Below are 20,639 nucleotides of genomic sequence, written 5' to 3'. Positions count from 1 at the left end.
AATAACAGTATCAGATCGTCACAAAATTCACCAATAATCACCACAGGAGCATCCTCCGGATTTGAAGTGATGGAATCTGTTAGAATCTCTAACAACAATTGTTCGTCCTGTAACCGAAGATACATGTTTTGCAAAATCATGGCAATCTTTGCAAGCCCTGAGATTCTTGAATACCGTGATGGGAGCGTTAGTTGGAAATGAGATGAGGCCAAATGCAATTGCAAGCCTCTCGCTGTGGATTAGAAGCTGTTCTTTACGCTCCGCCAAAATATTTGACAAATCATCTTCACTTAAAACTGCATTTTCTTGGCTAGAATCAGCAAATTTCAATTCCTCAAGTTTTGAGTAAATCTCTTTAGTTCGAGGATGGTGCTGATCACCCACTATAAATCGGTGTACCTTACCCTTAACAGTAATCCAGCTACAGCCAACTTCCTTTCGTAAGTCTCTTTCAGCCATCAGCTTTCTTACTCTTGCAGCCTCATCCCACCTACCACACAAAGCATGCAAGTTGAACATGAGAACATAAGCTGCAGTGTCGTTTGGATCCAGTTGAAGGAGCTTCTCAGCCGCAACTTTTCCCAGCTCAAAATTTTTGTGAATGGAGCACCCTCCTAATAAACTTTTCCAACTCATTACATCAGGTTCAAAAGGCATTGTGTATATCAATTCAAGTGCTTCATTTAGTAAACCAGCTCGAGAATAAATATCAATCATACAATCATAATGACTAATTGTTGGCTCCACACCGTGCTCGCCACTCATTGACTCTAGATACTGTTTGGCCTCTCCGACCAAACCAGCATGGCTACAAGCACTGAAAACTGCCACGAATGTAACAGCATTCGCCTTCACACCAGAAGCCTGCATCCTTCCAAAGAGAGATAGGGCTTCAAGAGCATTACCATGGTAGGCACAACCAGCAATCAAAGCAGTCCAAGCTACAGTGTCGGGTTCATCCATCATTTCAAACACTTGATGGCCATCATCCATTCTTCCGCATTTGGCATACATAGTAATCAAGGCAGTCTCTCCATAAAGATTTGAAACCAAACCTCTTTTTATGGCATCTCCATGAGCTTGAGCACCCAAATTCAAGTCTGCTAATGCAGAGCACACTTGAAAGATGCTTGTATATATAAATTCATTCAAAATAGCACCTTTATTTCTTAAAGAATTAAGCACCTTGACACACTTGTCAACTTCACCGATTTGGGAATAACCACGCAATATAGCACTCCAAGAAACATCATTTGGTTCCCTTACCTGCTCAAATGCCTGAGTAGCGGATTCAATATCTCCGCATTTGACGTAAAAATCCACAAGAGGCGTGCCTGCCGAGACCTCATTTTCCAACCCAAGTTTAACAATCGAAGTGTGAATTTGCTCCCCCATTTTACGATTGTTGAGCACAATGCATGCCTTTAGAGCAATCGAAAATACAAACTCATCCAGATGAACATCTTGATCCACCATCCTCTTGAGGTATATCAAGGCATCATCTTGCCTATCAGCTTGAGTACAACCCACCATCATTGTTGTCCATGTCACGGTATTCTTTTCCTGCATCAGCTTGAAACCTAACTCAGCGTCCTCAAGACACCCACATTTCGCATACATGTTACATATCGCAGTGTCCATAGCCACTTTTTTAGTCATCCCAGCCTTAATCACCTGACAGTGAATCTGTTTACCCAGCTCCAAATATGAAAAATTGGAAAACGATTTCAAAAGACTAATATAAACGGAAGGGTTAGCTTCAGTATCTGATTCTTGCATTTTCAAATACAATTCTAAAGCGTTCGTCAACAGACCTTCATTTACATAAGCAGATAGAAGTGTGAGCCACGAACCCAAAGTTCTTTCATCCATTTCATCGAACAAAGTACGAGCATCCTGAAAACTTCCGCAATCACAATACATCTGAAGCACATAATTTAAGACAGACGCGGGTGGGTTTTTCCCTAATCCATCGTGAATTGACTTTCCAAAGTGCAACGACCTTAAATTTGCACATGCTTGAAGCAAGTGTTTGTATGATTGAGCGGCAACAGGAACGTCACAACGCTGCATTTCAAGAAGGAATTCATGGGCTTCTTTCAGTTTTCCTTGCTCGGAAAGCGAAACCAAATGGACGTTTTCGATTTTTCCCTCCTGAGTTTGGGGGGTTCTGGATGAAAAATTGTTGGAATCGAGAGAAACCCAAGAGGGAATTTGGGTGTAATTCGCAGTCCGAATGTTTGATATCTTGTCCGTGTAAGGAAGTGATGATTGCGGCAACGGCGGGTTGAGTAACTGGAGAATCCTCATTAATTTGAGCGCCTTGGTTGTAGGAATCAAAGTTGGTTTCTTTATCACTTATGCACTGGTATAACATAGGAATCTCCTCCTCCGTATGTAACATTTCTCAAATTTGACATATAAATAAAAAGATCCTTAATTTTAAATATTTTTTCTAAATAAAAAATAAATGAGATCAATATAATTGTTAAAAAAAATACACATATGACAAAAAATGTAATCGATATTAGAAATTTTAACAGTACAACCTTTTTCAGCTTTGGTTTGCAACTTAAATAGATAAATACTTGCTACTACATGTGACCTATAGAGGTGGAGACAAGGGTCAAGAATTTAGGGTCCATCAAACTTTTCTTCTCCCCTTTTTCTAACTAAATTTGTTTACACGTTTGAAGTCAATGTGTTTGACTTCATGTTGACAATTAATTTTCAGATCAAAGAAACCAGTTGATCAGGCCGGATCCAAGTTTATGAAATCATTTGGCTCCTCTTCGTCATCGCTGTCGATCCATCCATAGCAAGGCCAACACCTTCTAGGTGGATGAGTATCGGTTGCTGGAGGAGAAGGAATCGACGATGAACTTTTCACTTTAAGTTGCAACCTGGTCTCAGAATCCCTAGCGGTTTTGCACAAAACGTTTTCCATTGTTTCAGTTGTTAGAACTTCAGAACCACCTTCTGCTTAGTAGAACAATTTTGAATTTATCAAGAGAAGTAATGGCATTAAATAAACAATTCTTGCACATAAAACTATTTTCTTGAGTGTTTCTGATCACTCAACATTTTGCTCACAGTTACTCATCAGCCTTTGAAAAGCTTTGAGGTGTGCAGACCCAAGATTTGATGCAGAGAGTGTGAAGAAGGATTCTGAACTATACTTGCATTACTCATTAGTGTCTATCTAGGAGTTTGTACAAGCACTCACATTTCAGACATAGGAAATTCTAGATATTTTATTTTATCCCTAAAAATGCAAATACTCTATATGTTTTAAGTTCATTTTCGTCAAAATTCTTACTTGCACAAACAACGCCTCTTTTTCTCATCCGATTCATATTTTGATATGAAAAACAGAGAAAATTAGAGCAATAAAACCAGACTCTAACACAGAGATATGCTTCATTTAAAACGGCAAGAATTTTTTTAGCTATGTCATCTTTCTAGCAACATTATTAGTTCTTTTCTATCTGTGGTTTCTGGAAAAAAAAGTTTATTGGTCATCACGTTCAAAACTATGTTAAAAAAATTTGCTCTGTCTCTTCTAGCTCAGTCTTATTTCTTTCGCCGTCGACTAAAACTTCATCTGATATAACCTGTGAGCAGATTTAAGTAGTGTTTAAGTTGAGTTGAAAGGTTACGAACAAGTATGTTATTAAAAACTATATGATGCTTCGAGGAAGCACAGAAATTGAAGTAACTCAATTACCATTAATGATGATCCCTGATGAAGCACCGATTTCCACAGGGGGTTTGGGATCTGCAACTACAATATCCGAGGGATTTGGGGCATCGTCTTCACGTTGTTCATGTTGTCGAATATCTGGAAGTACTCTATTTGAAGCTATTCCTGATGTTCCTTCCTCCAAGCAATTGTCCTGAAAACACAAATAGGCTACTATACGTGAAAATGAACCAGAAAAGGGATTGAAAATTTACGGAAAGTATATGTGATTCTTCATGTTAATTAACTTGTGATTTTTTTAAAGGCAAAGGATAGGGTATCTAAAGTATATTATTGCATTGGAATAATGTAACTGGCATTCAGTTTGATTTTTAACAGATTTCAACTTAACAACATTGTACGTTTTCAAAATTATGGCAGCTGAACCCAACTTTTTATATTATTTTTATCAAAAGCCCATGACCATATTTTCCAAACTAGATGCACTGATCAATAATGCATGGCCTATATAATCAGAAGATGGACACTGAATCAAATCATAATATGTCGACTTTTGAAATAAAAAGCGAAGCTAGCCTACTTTCTCCCAATGTCATGTTATGAAAAATTGAAATCAAGAAAATGGGAATGGCTGTCATTTCTCATGTGAATTATACCTTGGATTTGTTTGCAACTTCTGTACCTTGCTCTTGATTAATTGCTGCATCATTAAGCATCACTTCAAGAAGCAAGGTATATGAAGCTTCTTCAATGACTGGCCATGCATCATTTCCATCGTAAACCTGAGAGACTCAAAACATACTAAGTAATTTGATAAAACGATTTAAAGTCTTGAATTTTGCTTCAATGGAGATTTTGGCATTCTAAAGGATATTTTCACACAAGGAAGTGAAAAAACAGATTTCACCCTAAATAATGGATCATATATAATTTCAACTAGAATCCATGGTTTGGTGAGTTGCTCAGATGAACAAAAAATCACCAATGTTTTGTGCAATACCATATTTCTCAAGCTACACCCTTTTTCAAAATAAGACACAAAACTAGGAACACGATAAAATCAGGCAATAAAACCAAAAATTTCACACAGTGTACCTCGATAAGTCCTTTCACTGCTTTTTTAACCTGCTTCTCTGTGAAACCTAACGGAGCCATGGCGTCCACCGCCGCGTCCATTCGTGTTAGACGAGGCTAAAAAATCAACAAATGGAGAAGGAAAAAAATGCAAATTAAGGAATAAAAAAAGGTGAACAATAAACCGAAAATGAAAGAAAAAAGAAAACAAGGAATGAAAAGAAAAACATTTCTGGGTCTTCCTCTTCTCATCTGCGAAGGCCTTATACACGCAGCGAAACGGCGGCGGAACACGGTGGCGTTTTGTTTTGCTAAAAACGGGCTCTGCTGAAGCCGGAGACCTCTGGCGACGATTTGTATGCATGCTGGCTACTTTGTAAGCATGGAAATGGAAATGGACCCACTGAGTCCACGTGTCCTTTTTTGGTTGGTCATGCTCTGTAAAAGCAGGGTTTATCTGGGCACCGAGGAAAATCATTTGCTGGTACACTGTGCTGGTGTGGATGTACGTTTTGTTTGCTTGACATATAGACAAATTAAAATAAATATTTTTATTAGAATAAATAAAAATAAGAAATGTCTGGGATAATTAATAATTTATTTTAGTATATGTTTGCTAGAAACTCGAATTTGCAGTTTGATCCATTGTATATGTTTTTTATAAATTTTTTATGATATTGTTTCATAAATCAATTTTATAAGATAGATTCTGACCAGATCTATTAAAAATTATTAGTTTTACTGTCAAAAATATTATTTTTATCATAATAATATTATTTTTTTTGTTAGTTATGCTATGTCTAAAAAACATAGATATGTGAAATTGCCACTAATAAAAAATTACTCTTTTTTATTTCGTGAATATTTTAAAATCAATTACAGATTCAACCATATTTTTTAACTTAAAATGTTATTCGCGGGCTCAACAAATTGGGCCATTAAATAGGCCCAACCAATTTCCACAGAGAGAAAACCCAGTCCCCACCCCCCTCTGCATCTCTCTCTTACCCGGCCACAGCATACACAGCAGGAATCGGTACGCAACAATGGCGTCTAGCGAACAAATTGTGCTGCAGTTTGGACATCAGTGGCAATCCTATCGGCTAGAGTACATCCGCTGATTATATTCAACATCATCGATTACTACGTGAGGCGACCCGACCAAGCTGAGAGAGTCATCGGGACGCTTCTCGGTTGCGTTTTACCAGATGGAACCGTTGATATTCGTAACTCCTATGCTGTTCCTCACAATGAGTCCTCGGATCAGGTTCACCGCTTTCTTCAGTTTCTTGCTATTTTTTTTTATTATATACTTTTTAGTTGTGAGAAAAATTGAAATCAATGCATATGAAGTTTAAGCGATCGGAAAGGTGGTTTATTTTTCGTTCTATACCGGGGAAGCACAGGCCTGTTGCCTGGGTCTGATAACGATTGAAGTTTCTACCTCAAATGGCCTCCTTAAGCTTGCCGTTAATTACAATTTTTGGCCTCTTTTCTCTGATTAAAAGAGAATTTGGGTTGGGTTATACCACTCTAATTCTTGTATATCAGGAAAAGGTTCATAGTTGTCAAGCTCAAGTGTTGGGGCTCAAAGCTCACGCAAAGCGAAGCTCACATTTTCCGGAATCAAAACGCAAAAAAAAAAAAAAAAAACATTATCAGAAAAACTAAAATCAAAAGTCTTTGAAAATGTGAATGGTGAAATATCAAAGTAATCGTCATCTTTTTTTTTCACACGATTCTGTTTTTTTTCCTTTTATATTTTTTCATTTAAAAAACGATTAACTTCTGATATGCAATGATATTTGATTACAAAATGCTGTAAGAATTTAAGATAATAAAGGGATGAATTGAAGTGAAATATAAAATATGAGATGAAATATAATTGAAAATGAATGTTCTAAACCCGTAGTTGCCTCTATACAGTTTTCTCTCCACTATCCCTAGCGCTCGGCTAGTACTCACACACAAAGATGAGAATGATATAAAGCTAACTACTCTTTTCCTTTCTCTATATATTTCCGTTCCTAGACGGGCCTCTCTTGTTTCTCCTAGTGTAAACCAGATGAATAACGTGCCTGTCCCCCTCTTTTGAACCCAGTCCTTTTTTACCCATAATAACGACCCCTCCATTTTATTCCTGCGAGCAGCTTGTCTTGGATTCTTTCCCGATTTTTTTCTTTCAGGCCAGACGAGAGGCGGGGAGAGGCGATGCAAGGAGATGTACAGGGTAGAGATTTATGTTTAGAGCTTTAGCTTTTCTTGGCGAGAGAGCTGCGGTTTAGGGGCTAGCTTTTCTTTTTTTAAAAAATATTTTGGGTTTCAGAGTGAAATCTCACTTTAGCACTGTGCAGATTTTTTTCAAAAAAAGGCAGCACTTTTCCCTCAAGCGCAAAGCGCATTTTGAGTTGAAGCACACCGAAGTGTGCACTTTATAGACATCGCGCGTATCGGACTTGTCAGAAGCTCAAGCCATGCGCTTAAGCGCAAGAAACACTCGCTTTTGACAAATATGAAGGGTTATAGGATAAATCTATTAGTTTTTTGGTTTGTGTAGATTTATCAAATACAAATTTCAAATATTTTTATATTTCGTGCAATCTTTTTAGTTTTTTTTATTGCTTCTTTTGTTTTCTTTTATGTTGTTGGCGGGATGAGGGTGTTTCTATGATGGAATTTTTGGCGGATTATGAGTGGTAATGTAACGACCATGGATTATCTCGATCTAAGGGTCCCTTGAGGCTTTATCCTGTAAACGAGGTCTCTCTAAGGCATTTTCCAGTAAACGGGCTTCATTTAGGGTCTTCTCCCTCACGGACTTTTCTATGCACCATTATGCATATAAATATCCACATCCCTGGAAAAAGAGTTCCTTTCGTCTCCCCCAACACTTGAACTTACTAGCTCAATTGGTACACAGTCTTATGAATTTAAGTACTTATCTTGGAAGTACCCACTCTCATGAATCTAAGTACTTATCCTGGAGGTTTTAGGTTCGAGTGCTGGTGGCGAAAGAAACTACTTTCCATGAGTGTGATATTTTATGAGTGATATTGCATTGGAAATCCCATGAGGGAGAAGGCTCCAGATGGAGCTCGTTTACAAGAAAGGCCCTGTGGGAGTCTGAGATCGGGATAGCTCATGTCCGTTATAGGTGAGATGGAGACCCCTAGTATTTTTAAGTACTATTTTCCTTATTGGTTGACTTCATTATAGGTTGCTCTGGATATTGATTATCATAACAGCATGTTGGCATCCCACCAGAAGGTGAATCCAAAGGAAGTCATTGTTGGATGGTAGTTGTTTCTTCTCCTTATCGGTTGCTTTATCTTTTTGTATTGGCCATCTATGTTTGATCATATTTGAAGTCTACGGCTTCGAGAATTTCTTTGTCGTATGATGCAACTGTTACTGTCGAAATTTTCCTTGCTGTTCATAAGACATGTTTGTGATATCACCATCCTTTGCCTCTTCCTTTTGGATTCGGATTTGGATTCTGACTGCCTTGTCTTGTCTAGTGTTTACTGTATTGCTATTTATATTTTTCCCTTTTCCCTTGATGATAACATGCTGAACTATTGACAGTGCTTTGCATGGACACCGGTACCAAATTATGGTCGTAATGAAATGCAGTCTTGTGAATGCTTCTATTCAACTCCTTGTTCATACTCTTTCTAGTAAAATAATCTGATGATGACGTCACTCGATTTACTGAAGCCTATTAATAATGAATCACCTTTTTCATTGATTTCTTGCTTTTATATATTTATATTTATATGGAGTTTTCTTTTCTAAAGGATCGATAAGATTTCATGCCTTGGCTACTGTGATGGAATTTCAGTTTATTTTCCGATTTTCGGTTGTTTGTGTGGACAGGTTTTCAACTGGTTTTGGAGTCTCTGGCGGCAGTGCTTTGTTCCACGAGTTCTACTCTAGAGAAGTTACCAATCCTGTTCATTTGACTGTTGATACTGCATTTAGAAATGGGAAGGCTACAATCAAGGCTTTTGTTTCTACGAATTTATCTCTCGGGGATCAACAACTTGCTGCACAGTTTCAAGAAATTCCACTGGACCTTTGTATGATCGAGGCGGAGCAGATTGGATGTATGCGTCTCTCTGATCTCGTACTCCATAAATGCCCGTGAACTAGCATGTCTGAGCATGTGTGTTTTTTATGCAATATATGCATGACGTTACTATACTACCTTCAAGATTTTATATTTTTAAACATTCTGATCTTGTACGATTTTGGAGAAACTTCAGCGAATGGCTTTGATTGGTTCTGCACTATGGTGATGAAAATAAAAAATTTGTGGACCTTTACTTCGCGGGCTTATGCTATTATGTGTGGCGTTGACACTTATATTTGATTAAACAGTTGGTTTTTGGTTTGGATGATTATGTAGCTGCTCTTCATATAAAAAATGCTTCATGGTTAAAGACTAGAAGTGGTCCACTAGAGGAAGTAAACTGTTCATCTCAAATTTTGAATACTTCAAAATTTTCTATTTTTAATTTTTTAGAATAATTTGTGAAATCTGGTTGCCCTCTCTCACACATAAATGCATGATCATAATTTTTTACATGAAGTGATTCTACAAGTTACATGTCCTTGTCATAGATCTTTATTAGTTTAGCTTTACATACAGTATGTTTGTTTTGAAAATTTGATATTTTTTGCTACATTGTAGTTGATGTGCTTAAACCAGCAAAAGTGGATAAGCTTCCCAATGATCTTGAAGGAATGGAAGTATCGATGGAACACTTGCTTACTCTAATAGATGAAATCTACAAATATGTAGATGATGTTGTGGTGAGAGAGCTTCAAATTTCTTCTTATGTAATAACTTTGAGCCCCTTTTTCCTCTGAATGCTGTTTTTTGGTCTCATTCAGGAAGGCCGTGTTGCCCCTCATAATGAAATTGGAAGATTCATATCAGATACCGTGGCATCTCTCCCTAAACTCCCTCCGCATGTCTTTGATAAGCTAATGAATAATAGCCTGCAGGTATGACTCTTATTACCAATTCTACCCGTCTTTTCTTAAGCAAATACTAGCTTCCACAGTTTCAGGTCATATTTTAGTATCATATGATGCCAAGGAGAATGAAAAACATTGGATCCTTATTTAAACACGGTACCAGTACTTGGTAATGCTCAGGAAAGCAAAATCACTGTTATTCAGATCAATAATCAGATCGGTCAAAATTTAGCGAAATAAAGCTTCTTAGTAGTTAGTATGCATGGATTCTCCTATACAATCAGTGCTTGGAATGGGTGGACAATTAGTTAGATCAATGTTGGTTGTAGTGAAATTGAAGAAGTTGTAGTGAAATTGAAGAATTTTGGGAGTGGAGAGTCTAAAGCCCCTCGATTAAACTTATACAAGGGATTGACATAAAAACTTCTATCCTACGTACTTCTGTAGTAAAATTGAAGAATTTATTTCACTGGGAATTGTCTTGTCTCACTACGAGTAATCTCCTTGCAGGATCAACTTCTCTTAGTTTATTTGTCTAGCATTACAAGAACACAACTCAGCTTAGCCGAAAAACTGAATACCGCTGCTCAGATCCTGTAACAGACACAAATCTTCCAAGGAACTCAAATTCCATGTCAGTTCTTATACTTGCAATGACGTGACATTTGTTTGGTGGGCCTCATCATTCTGAAGGAAAAATACCCATGTTTTCATGTATTTGCTTATGAGCGTTTAGTGACCAAGATTTTACTTAGATTCTTATGTATGGAATAGTGATAAGATCTTGATAGTTGAGCTACAATGCACGAGATACAGGGATTTTAATGATTTATTCGACCCTATTTTTTTGTTAATCGTTGATGAAAATATATGGAGTTAACGCTCGACCTTGCATAATTTTTTTTAATATAATAGCGATCGTCGAATTTTTCACGAAAATGATGCTTTCAAGATTGGTTGAACTAAACTTTTCAAAATTTGAATGAGAGGTATTATGGGCGTTGTCGTTATGGTAATTATTTGCGATGATTAAGATTATGGCTTAATTGGTTTAATGTCATCTCCTTTCAAGATTAGTATTCATATGCCAATGCATAAAAAAATAACCTAGCTTTTTTTTTATTTGGTTGGATGTACTATCTTGGATAACCAATGAACATAAAAAATAATTGTTGATCCCATAAAAATCACGGCCATTTGAGGATTAAAAAATAAAATATCCCAACGTTTATCTGGGAAATAGAAGTAATGTCGAAAAAAAAAATAAGGTTTTAATAATAACATATTTATAGAGAATTCGCACAAAAGAGTGGTGACAAAGATTAGTGGAGACAAGAAAGAAACCGACGGAAATTAGGGCTGCCTAGACTTCACGCACATCCCTCCCCTCTATTCCCATTAATTTTAGGCCAAACCTAAGAAAACTAAATCTCCCCATTACTTTATTACACTTCTCGAATCTCACTGAAAAACATTTCCCCTCATTTATGTGAGCAAGTGGCCAGATGTGAAAGGTCGGTTTAGTTTTTTTTTTTTTTTTTTTTGAAAAAAAAAATTATATTTGTATCTTTTTCTCGATCAAATTCATAGATTTTTTTACCTTTGTATAATTTTATGGTTCCATTTACTCGATAAAATTTGCGGGGAAAAGGTTGGTATCGTATCGCTATCTATTTGGAGGAATGGAAAGGGACAAGTGAATCGGACGCATGACACTTTTATCCATCATAGCTTTTGGTTCTTCCTATGAATTTTTTACATTTACTAATTCTATTAACAAATGAGTACTCATCGCTAATGGCCTGTTATCCCTCCTTCTCGTAGTAATTCAGTAATCTAATAAAAATATAATTATTATACGCCAAGAAAAATTGAAAAAGACGACGAGTCGTCCTTCTATTCTACATCGGGAGAAATGCATTGAGCTCGCGCGAGCACGTACTACTCGTGCCTTAACGACGTTGAATCGAAATTATTAAAAGAAGTGGTCGATATATATGAACTATGCATGCTCAGACTCGAGCGCTATGGCGTAAGTGATTACAAGCTGCATGCAAGGTTGTCTTACAGATAAACAAGTCAAATGATGAACAAAGTAGGCAGGAGGTTTGAAGAAATTTACAAATTTTTTCCGTATTATCTTAAAATGTATCTAACGATGAATATTTATCGAACATAACTCTTTCTTATGGGAGGAGAAGTTTCTCTTATATGATAAAGTGAAAAAACTTTCATAAGAACTGAGTTGGTACTTGGTATATCTGAAGTTATTTGCTATGCAAGTCGAATAAGTGATAATTGTTGGAAAATTTCAATGCTTAATGAATGAAAATTAAGCAAATTAATCAATATGTTTGATTGGAAAAATTCGAAAAGAAAAACGAAACTTAATGAACGAATATTAATTTCGGTGTTTCTGAATTAAACTCGAAACAAGTTCATCGAATATTGAAAGATTAACTTCAAACGAGTAGTCGGAACATGTAAGGGACGAAAACTGAAAAAAAAAATATTTCAGTCGTGAACAGTTGCCGAGCGCGCTCGACGGCGTGCGTGCAGGGGCGCCTGCACGCGCCCCTTCGTGGTTTTCGCGTCCCTTCGGATTTTTCTGGTATTTTTTCATTTCCCTGGCATTGTTTGATGTTTGTGGTCAGTTACAATGGCCGGAAGACATCTCTATGAATGAAAGATCGTGTCTTTTCACATGAAAAACATTAATTGTTTGATTTATTGTAAATAAAAAAACACATAGAAATAATTTTCAAAGCATTTGTATATTGTCTTCTTCCTTCTTCAACAAGAGAGAGTTCAATTCATTTCCTTGTGATAGAACTTGAATATTTGAGTGCTCATTATTCAAGAGTTGTAGTTGCATCTTGGAAGAAGATTGTCACAAACCTCTAGCATATTGTGAGGGACAAATTCTTCTTAAAGAGAAAGTATTCAACACTTACCTCTACAAAATTATTCCCTGTTTTCTCTTTGATTCTCCTCTCAAATTTGAATACTACAAACAACAATAATTGTTTATTTATTTGAAGGCTGCAAAATGCATAGCCAAGCACAAAGGGACGAGTGAGTTGATTAGTATAATAGGGAATTATTTATAGAGAATCCAAACATTCTCGGGACTTGTGGAAAGCACGCACAACAAATTGGCTGGTGGAATTTCTTAATTATTATAGAATCATGTGCCCATCAATCTTATTTATTATTACAATAAAATATAACATTAGGAATTTGTGCAAAATTATTATCAAAGTGGAAGCAAATCTTTATTAATTCTGGAATTTCAAATATAAATAATTATTTGCCTCATCGTCTTCTTCTTGTTGTTCATGCATGGTCTTTTTTCTGGGTTTTTTTTTTTAATAGGAGGCCTCTCGCTAACTTAAGGTGAAAATTGAATTATTTTTTTTTGAATTTTCCCCTGTTACGAGAATGACCAATATCATATATATATATATATATATATACGCGAAATGCATGAAAAAGCAGTGGCAAACAAGAATTTTATTGATGAAAGTCAAAAGTAGACATTGTATTTTGATCCTAGTTGGAGTTTAGTGATCACAAATTACTGACTGACATGGATACTGAAACTCGTTGACTGTGTTAGTGAAAAAAAAATGTTGGATAAATTGAATGGAATTAAATTAATCCCCTCCTTTTAAGGGGTAATGGGGACACAAACTAGGCGACATAAAGCCACCAAAATTTGAGATTTGATAGAGAGATTGAGACAACACATGAACAACCAAAAGGGGGACCAAATTGGCTTTTCTAATGTCCGATGCTTCCTGTCTTAGGCTCTTAGCTTAGCTTAATATACTTATAATTACATCGAGTTCTTTGATTAATTATTATATATAATTCATAAAGTTAGATTTATTTTCAATTAATCCAAGAAACTTGACCAGCTAAACTTTTTTTAAAGAAATCTATCCAAGAAACGCATGCATGAGATATATATATATATATATATATATATATATATATATATATATATATATATATATATATATATATATATATATATATATATATATATATATATAATTTTAAAAGGGATTGTTGTCAAGAATTGAGTTAGGCCTATCACGGAATTTTAAAAGGGATTGTTGTCAAGAATTGAGTTAGGCCATCACGTTTGTTTCTTAGGGCTTGTCTAGCTCTCTTCGACTAGTCGTTGATAGGGGTGGGCGTAATTAGGTTAAAACTTAAAAAAGCGACCCAACCGAAAATTTCGGTTTAAAAACAGTCCGGTTTTTCGACCGTTTTCGGTTTTTTAAAAAAGAAAATTATTTTTTTCAGTTGGTTTTTGGTTTAGTTCCCGAAAAAACCGAACCGAACGAAAATATTCAATTAAATACTATAAATTAGATTTTTATAAAATATGCGCCATATATTTGGGCATTTAATAATTTACTCATATTTTATGAATCATGTACCATGCATTTTAGCCTTTAATATATTTTATATTTAGTAGTGACAAGTTATCTTATTTAATTATCGGAATTACTTATTTGATATCTCGGAACAATTTATGTTTTATTGTCATTAATTAAGTCTATATTTTGTATTGCAGTAAGCATATGATGTATTATATTAATAGTAATTCTAAACAAAATTGTAGTATTGTTTTCATTCTAGATACAAAATCATAATTATTTTAATTTAGTGTTATTTTTCTTTGTCTCTAAAACTAATATTTCAGCTGACATAATAAGTTAAAATTAATTACTCAAACCGTATATAATCGACCTAAAAAACCGGACCGTATTAAAAAAAAACGAACCGTTTCATACTAAATATTTTCAAAACCGAAAAATCGAACCATGATAGAGTAAAACGTGACCAAACCTACCGACACCCACCTCTAATCATGAAAATTTTTGTAGATAAACTTTTTTTAGATAAACATGGTTATTTTTACTCTGCTAGAAATAAAATTTTGAATTAATTCAAAGGTTGAGTAGGAATGTACATATATATAGTATATCTTATGTAAGACGCTCTCACGAAAATATACAATGAAAACTAATATTTTGACATAATATTTTTTCATAAGTCGGGCCGGGTCGGGTTAGAGATCCGTCTCACAAGATTGACATGTGAAATTGTCTTATAGGAGGTTTTGTGTTATATATTTTTTTAAATTTTTGGCTACTCACTCAAACAATATCTTTAATAAAATTCAGTCTAATCTTCCTATACATATATAGATTTCAATGTTGGTTTGGATTCTCCAAGAACATCTTCATTGGATGTGCAACATGAAGACAACAAAACTCAGAAAGTATGTTAGCAAATTCGAAGTCGAGGAAAGATAAAACCTTTTGTCTTTTAAAACGAATTTGTCTCACATATGGTATTAATGAGATATGACAATTGTCTCTCAATATACAAATACTTCCAATTTGTGCACTACAAATTAAAAGTTCCATAATTAGAAAATGAAACAAACTCTTTTTGAGAAGAAAGAACTTCAAATTAAATGCAAATGTTCATATTTTGTTTGATCATCTCAAAGTTGATGTTATGTTGTCTCATTAGTGTTAATCAGTGTTTTTATAACCGGACCGTTAATCGAACCGGTCAAGCCTTAAAAAATGGTTCACCGGTTCAACCGGTTCCACCGAACGGTCGAACGGATCAATAAAATTAATATTTTATTTATTTTATATAATAAATAAAATAGTAAAATATTGATTATTTATTTTTTATAGTTTTTACTTAATTTTTAAGATGAAAATTACAATAAATATCCAAATAAACATCACTTTTCAAATTCAAAAATCCAAATTACACCTAACATGTAACCAAATAGTGATGACCAAGTTTAAGTGCCCAAGAAAACATCAAGTTTCCTAAAGACCGGTCGGTTTCCGGTTTTTCCGGTTTAACCGGGTTTTAACCGATTTTTTCCGGTTAAACCCTGTTTTCCGGGTTTTTACTTATCTCCGGACCGGTCTGGAGGCCGGTTCGCGATTGAACCGGTCCGACCAGCCGGTCCGGTCCGGTTTGGAGAACAGTGGTGTTAATTGATTCGGATGGATAGTATTTAAGTTATAAATCTTGAAAATGTGACTAAGATATACCTTTTGGTGATAAAGATCCTTAACAACTTGCAACTCTTATCAAGCTACGCCGCTTAACGAGATATTAGGCGCCTCCCTCAGGCACTGTAAAATTCTGGGGCGTAAAGGGGGCCCTTAGGTGCCTCCTCTGTGTAACATGAGGAGCTTAGGTACCTCTCACGCGGCTTGGTTTATTCCAGGCCACAATCTCAAAGAACATTTTCGTTGGATTTCCAACCTGAAGACAACAAAACTCAAAAAATATGTTAGCAAATTTGAAGTTCAGGCAAGAGAGAACTCTTTATCCTTAAGGCGAATTTGTCCTGCACATGTCGCTCACGGGATTTGATAACTGTCTCTCAAAATACGACTTCCAACTGTGATAGTATCACTACAAATCATAAGTTTCATAATCAGAAAATGAAGCAAATTTATTTTTGAGAATAAAGAAGAAGAAATTCAAAATAAATACAAATAATCTTTCTTTGTTTGATTATTTTAAAGTTAATGTTATGTTATCTCTCATTGTGTTATTCATTCAGATGGATTGATGTTTAAGTAACAAATATAGAAAATGTGACTAAAAGACACCTTTTGATGATGAAGATCCATCAAAACTCGCAACTCTTGTCAAACATCGCCGCCACATGCCTAGGCGTCCCCCTCTATACCATGAAATGAGATATCCTGATCTTGGGCTTCCTATGGGATCTTTTCTCACGAGATTTCTCATGTGCCGTCACTCACAGAATATCACACAATTAGAAAGTGATTTCTTTCGCCTCCCCAACACTTGAACTCAAGATCTCCAAGTTAAAGGACCTAGGTTCCTAGAGTTTTGGTACCATCGAGTGTTAGGGGAAATGAAATGAACACATTTTCTTTGGGTGAAGATGTTTTATGAATAATGAGTACTCATGAGAAAGCTCGTGAGAGAAGACTCAAAAAATGATCTATTTATAAGAGAAAACTCCAGAAAGAGCTGAAAATGTTCCGAACAAACGTAGAACAAAGTATGCATGCAATATTGCAAATTCCAATTAATGCTTCAATCTGAGGAAACAACATGAGATAATCCACTGCTTTTTTTTTCCTAATTAGTGCTGTAATTTATTATTTACATATTACCGAAATTGTTATCATTTTCATTTATAACAAGCGTGAAATCCAATGAATCCTTTACATAATCGGTTTCTGTTATTGGAAATTTTATGATCGTTGTGTAGTCGAGGCATATATTCTCACATCAGTTTTTTTTTTTCAGAAATAAAACTGAAATCGAACACACACAATATACATACATACATACATACATATATATATATATATATATATTTATTTATTTATTTATTTTCACCCCTATTAATTATCTTTGTTCTCTGTTGCATTTCCTTTAATATTTATCTAAAAATTATTTCCATATAATATAATATAGTAATATTGGACCCTTTTTTAAGTCCCAGTTGAGAACGATAACTTTTTAACTTATGGAGAGAAGGAAAAAACTATATCATATTCAATCTGAGTGCAATAATAAAAAAATGATATTGAACAACATGATTGACAGAACTAAACGAATTGGAAATGGTTAAAATAAATAAAAAACTTCTAATGCATATGAGAATTTCATATATTATTCTCGAAATGGAGATGCAAACGTATAATTTTGCTTTCTTGAAAAAAAATGAAATTTATAATTTACTTAATTATGAATATTAATAATGAATTTTTAATGCAGAAAATTCTAGGAGACTCCTCTTTGTCTGCTCTGGGCTCAAAACTTTGAACAGTGGCAGCTTTTGTGCATCTCTATCTCTCATTCAACACAAAAAACCAAGCATAAATTATCTACACACATATATATATAGACACACGTAGACACACACTTGTATACATACATATAAACAATCCCATCAAATATTCATCATTTTTCTCGCATTCCCTAAATTCAATGCACTACTGTCACATAGCCAGAGTCTTTTACTGCTTTTTAACATTAACTTACGTGATATGTATGATCTTCAAGAATAATATTAAATAGTAATAACAATAATTTATAAACTTGGATACATGTCTATTTTCTTGGCGAATCGAAGTGATCAGTTGTTGTGACTTGGATCATGTCTCAAGTTAAATTAATTCTAAATTATATGGTGGAAATTTGGTTTAAAAATACATTAAGTTCTCATGTATATTATTTTATTTAAAGTTAGATAGTTATCATATATAAGCAAGAATTCATATTTTATGAAGATAAAGTTAAGCTCCTGCTTAGTTATCATTATTTAGTTGTTATCATTTTCAGTCAACAATTTACGTTTACTCAAAAAAATTCTCTTCTTTTAACATGTGTCTATATATTCTCCTTTTTTTCCTTTTTTTTTTTGGTGACAAAATACATGTTTCTTTTCTTGAAAATTGAAATATCATCAAGAGTTTCTGTTAGAGGTGCGTGCATTAATGTATATATATATATATATATATATATATATATATATATATATATATATATATATATATGTATTGGTTTTTGAGTAAGTACAAAATATATTATTCATCTGTTACCAATACAAGATTTAAACTTAAAAAAATCCAATAATTGATATGTCCTAGTTAGTGGTATGTGTTTATAAGTACGCTGATTACTGAAACTCGCTTGTACCAGAGTTGGAAACAAACCCTTGTATCTTCTCTAAGAAAATTCTGATCAAGATTCACGAAAATTACACTTAAAATGGACGAGTACTCGAGCAACATATGCATTCATCCTCCCGGCGGCGGTCACTCTGGAGGAGGCGGCGGAGGTGGGACAGGGACCAAGTGTGGGCGGTGGAACCCGACAAGCGAACAAGTTAAAGTTCTGACGGATCTGTTCAGGTCAGGGCTTCGTACCCCAAGCACCGATCAGATCCAGAAGATATCTTCGCAGCTCAGTTTCTATGGAAAAATCGAGAGCAAGAATGTGTTTTATTGGTTCCAAAATCACAAGGCCAGGGAGAGACAGAAACGCCGCAGAGTTTTGGTTGAAGATCAAGCAAACCATGAAATCACTACTACTGATATTAATTACGTTAAGGTTTCAACTGCAAAAGGTAAGCTTCCATTCATTCTTTCATGCCAAATTAGCTCACTTAATTACTAGCTAAAATTATGAATTTCATGTATGTATGTATGTATGTATATGTCTGATATATATACTTTTTGGAAATCACCAACAGATTGTGGATGAAAAATACATAAAGTTATTACTTTCAATCAAATTATTTGGATCAAAATCAATACTAAAATACTAAAATAAAGTTGGCGGATATGATTGAGCCACCATGAATCCATGTACAGTTAAATTTTTCCAACGATATATATATAGTTAAGAGACAAAATATGAAATCTTTTTCTTTATAGTTGCAGAAAAACATTCTTCTTCTTCTTCTTCTTTTTTTTTTTTGCATTAATTCAAGCATGCATGTTCTATCTCACAAGGTAAATCAAGGTTCTTTTACTATGTGATTAATTACAACACAGGTTCAGAGACAAATAAAGTTTCAGAGCCGGAAAGAGTGAGAGAAACTTTACAACTCTTCCCATTGAACTCCTTCAATGAAACAACAGGTCCCGAAAGGATCAGATTATTTCGGGATGCTTGCAAGGAGAATTCAAAGTTCACCTACGCAGAAATGGATCTTCCCACGTTGGATCTCCGATTAAGTTTCGTTTAATTAGGACTCGTAAAAGACTTCGAATATGATCCCATATGGCTCTCAACAGCTGATATTCTGGCATAGTTTTTCAAGAGTTAGTTTATGAAACAATTGGAGTTGTTTTAAATTAGGGTTTTCAAAAAGTTACCCGAGAAATATGGAAAATTAACTATAGCTAGGTTTATCGGTAGTTCTGATTTGTTGTATCAGTGGTATGTGACTTTTGGTTAAATATGCACCATATTGTCTGGAAGCTATAACAAAAGGCTTTATTATTATATTAATCTTGTAAAAATAGATTTTTTCTAAAACGGTCTCAATAATCTTTAGTTGTAAGATGAGTTAATTCTGTTTATATTTACAGTAAAAATTAATATTTTTTCATGGATGACTTAAATAGAATATCTATATCACAATATTGAGCATAAATATTTTGAAATAAATGTACAAAATAGCTAACTTAGTTATCCTTGGTAACTAAGAATGATACATATTGGGGATATACTTACAAAAAACTACTATAGATCGATGCTCATGTTTAATGTAGGATAAATTATAATTGTAGTTAGGTAATTGGTTTATCTTTATTGAATTTTTGTCCTATAATTAGTAAAAGTTTGGTTTTCATACATGATTTATTTTTGGTTCTGGTTCTTTTTATGTCCGAAAATACTAAACCCATCAAATATTATTTATTTGGTACTGATTATTTTCTATGAGGTACGTGTGACAAGAATTATACTCATATTACTCAATCTAAAATTAATCTAACCAAAAATAAAATAAAAAAATGAGTGAGTCTCATGTGAGACCGTCTCACGGTCTTAATCTGTGAGACGGGTCAACTCTACTCATATTCACAATAAAAAGTAATAATCTTAGCATAAAAAGTAATACTTTTTCATGGATGACCCAAATAATAGTTCTGTCTCATAAATACGACCCGTGAGGCCGTCTCACACAAATTTTTTTCTAAAAAAATAGAGCAAAACGACTCTCATTATTTCAATTTTTGTTTATATATATTTTAATGTATATAATATAAGATTTATTATTGTCACATGCTTTACGTAGAATATTATCGGTGTCAGATAAGTAATA

The 20,639-nt window shown here is 34.4% G+C and overlaps 4 protein-coding genes across 4 annotated transcripts; 2 read left to right on the top strand and 2 right to left on the bottom strand.

The window, feature by feature from the left end:
- Positions 1-10: 10 nt before the first annotated feature.
- LOC140807054 (pentatricopeptide repeat-containing protein At5g13270, chloroplastic) lies at positions 11-2,405 on the bottom strand. The gene has a single exon (XM_073163716.1). It carries the CDS (start codon positions 2,308-2,310, stop codon positions 28-30), a length of 2,283 nt encoding a protein of 760 aa, XP_073019817.1. The 5' UTR covers positions 2,311-2,405; the 3' UTR covers positions 11-27.
- Positions 2,406-2,536: 131 nt separating this feature from the next.
- Positions 2,537-5,108, bottom strand: LOC140807056 (uncharacterized). Its single transcript, XM_073163718.1, has 5 exons — positions 5,006-5,108; positions 4,799-4,894; positions 4,360-4,485; positions 3,728-3,896; positions 2,537-2,979 (listed from the first exon to the last, which is right to left on the bottom strand). The coding sequence occupies exons 1-5, from the start codon at positions 5,027-5,029 to the stop codon at positions 2,753-2,755; spliced, it is 642 nt and encodes a 213-aa protein (XP_073019819.1). The 5' UTR covers positions 5,030-5,108; the 3' UTR covers positions 2,537-2,752.
- Positions 5,109-5,808: 700 nt separating this feature from the next.
- Positions 5,809-10,602, top strand: LOC140807882 (eukaryotic translation initiation factor 3 subunit F-like). The gene is given in 7 exon segments (XM_073164838.1): positions 5,809-5,857; positions 5,860-6,044; positions 7,994-8,073; positions 8,654-8,883; positions 9,471-9,592; positions 9,674-9,787; positions 10,271-10,602. Coding segments are annotated over 7 exon segments (855 nt in total). The 5' UTR covers positions 5,809-5,823; the 3' UTR covers positions 10,361-10,602.
- Positions 10,603-18,574: 7,972 nt separating this feature from the next.
- On the top strand, positions 18,575-19,556 carry LOC140807909 (WUSCHEL-related homeobox 5-like). The gene is made up of 2 exons (XM_073164865.1): positions 18,575-18,932; positions 19,363-19,556. The coding sequence occupies exons 1-2, from the start codon at positions 18,575-18,577 to the stop codon at positions 19,554-19,556; spliced, it is 552 nt and encodes a 183-aa protein (XP_073020966.1).
- The last annotated feature ends 1,083 nt before the right edge of the window (positions 19,557-20,639 follow it).

The sequence above is a fragment of the Primulina eburnea genome, chromosome 12 (genome assembly GCF_022965805.1).
Source record: "Primulina eburnea isolate SZY01 chromosome 12, ASM2296580v1, whole genome shotgun sequence".
Classification (NCBI taxonomy): domain Eukaryota; kingdom Viridiplantae; phylum Streptophyta; class Magnoliopsida; order Lamiales; family Gesneriaceae; genus Primulina; species Primulina eburnea.
The sequence above is the reverse complement of the archived record's forward strand: the minus strand, read 5'-3'. Positions and strand labels throughout refer to the sequence as shown.

Excerpts from the sequence above, each read along its gene's own strand:
- LOC140807054 (XM_073163716.1), bottom strand. The coding sequence starts at position 2,310 with ATGAGGATTCTCCAGTTACTCAACCCGCCGTTGCCGCAATCATCACTT.
- LOC140807056 (XM_073163718.1), bottom strand. The coding sequence starts at position 5,029 with ATGAGAAGAGGAAGACCCAGAAAT. Across the intron at positions 3,897-4,359 it reads AAGTTGCAAACAAATCCAAG|GACAATTGCTTGGAGGAAGG; the intron begins GTATAATTCACA and ends TTGTGTTTTCAG. Across the intron at positions 2,980-3,727 it reads ATCAGGGATCATCATTAATG|AAGGTGGTTCTGAAGTTCTA; the intron begins GTAATTGAGTTA and ends TCTACTAAGCAG.
- LOC140807909 (XM_073164865.1), top strand. The coding sequence starts at position 18,575 with ATGGACGAGTACTCGAGCAACATATGCATTCATCCTCCCGGCGGCGGT. Across the intron at positions 18,933-19,362 it reads TAAGGTTTCAACTGCAAAAG|GTTCAGAGACAAATAAAGTT; the intron begins GTAAGCTTCCAT and ends ATTACAACACAG.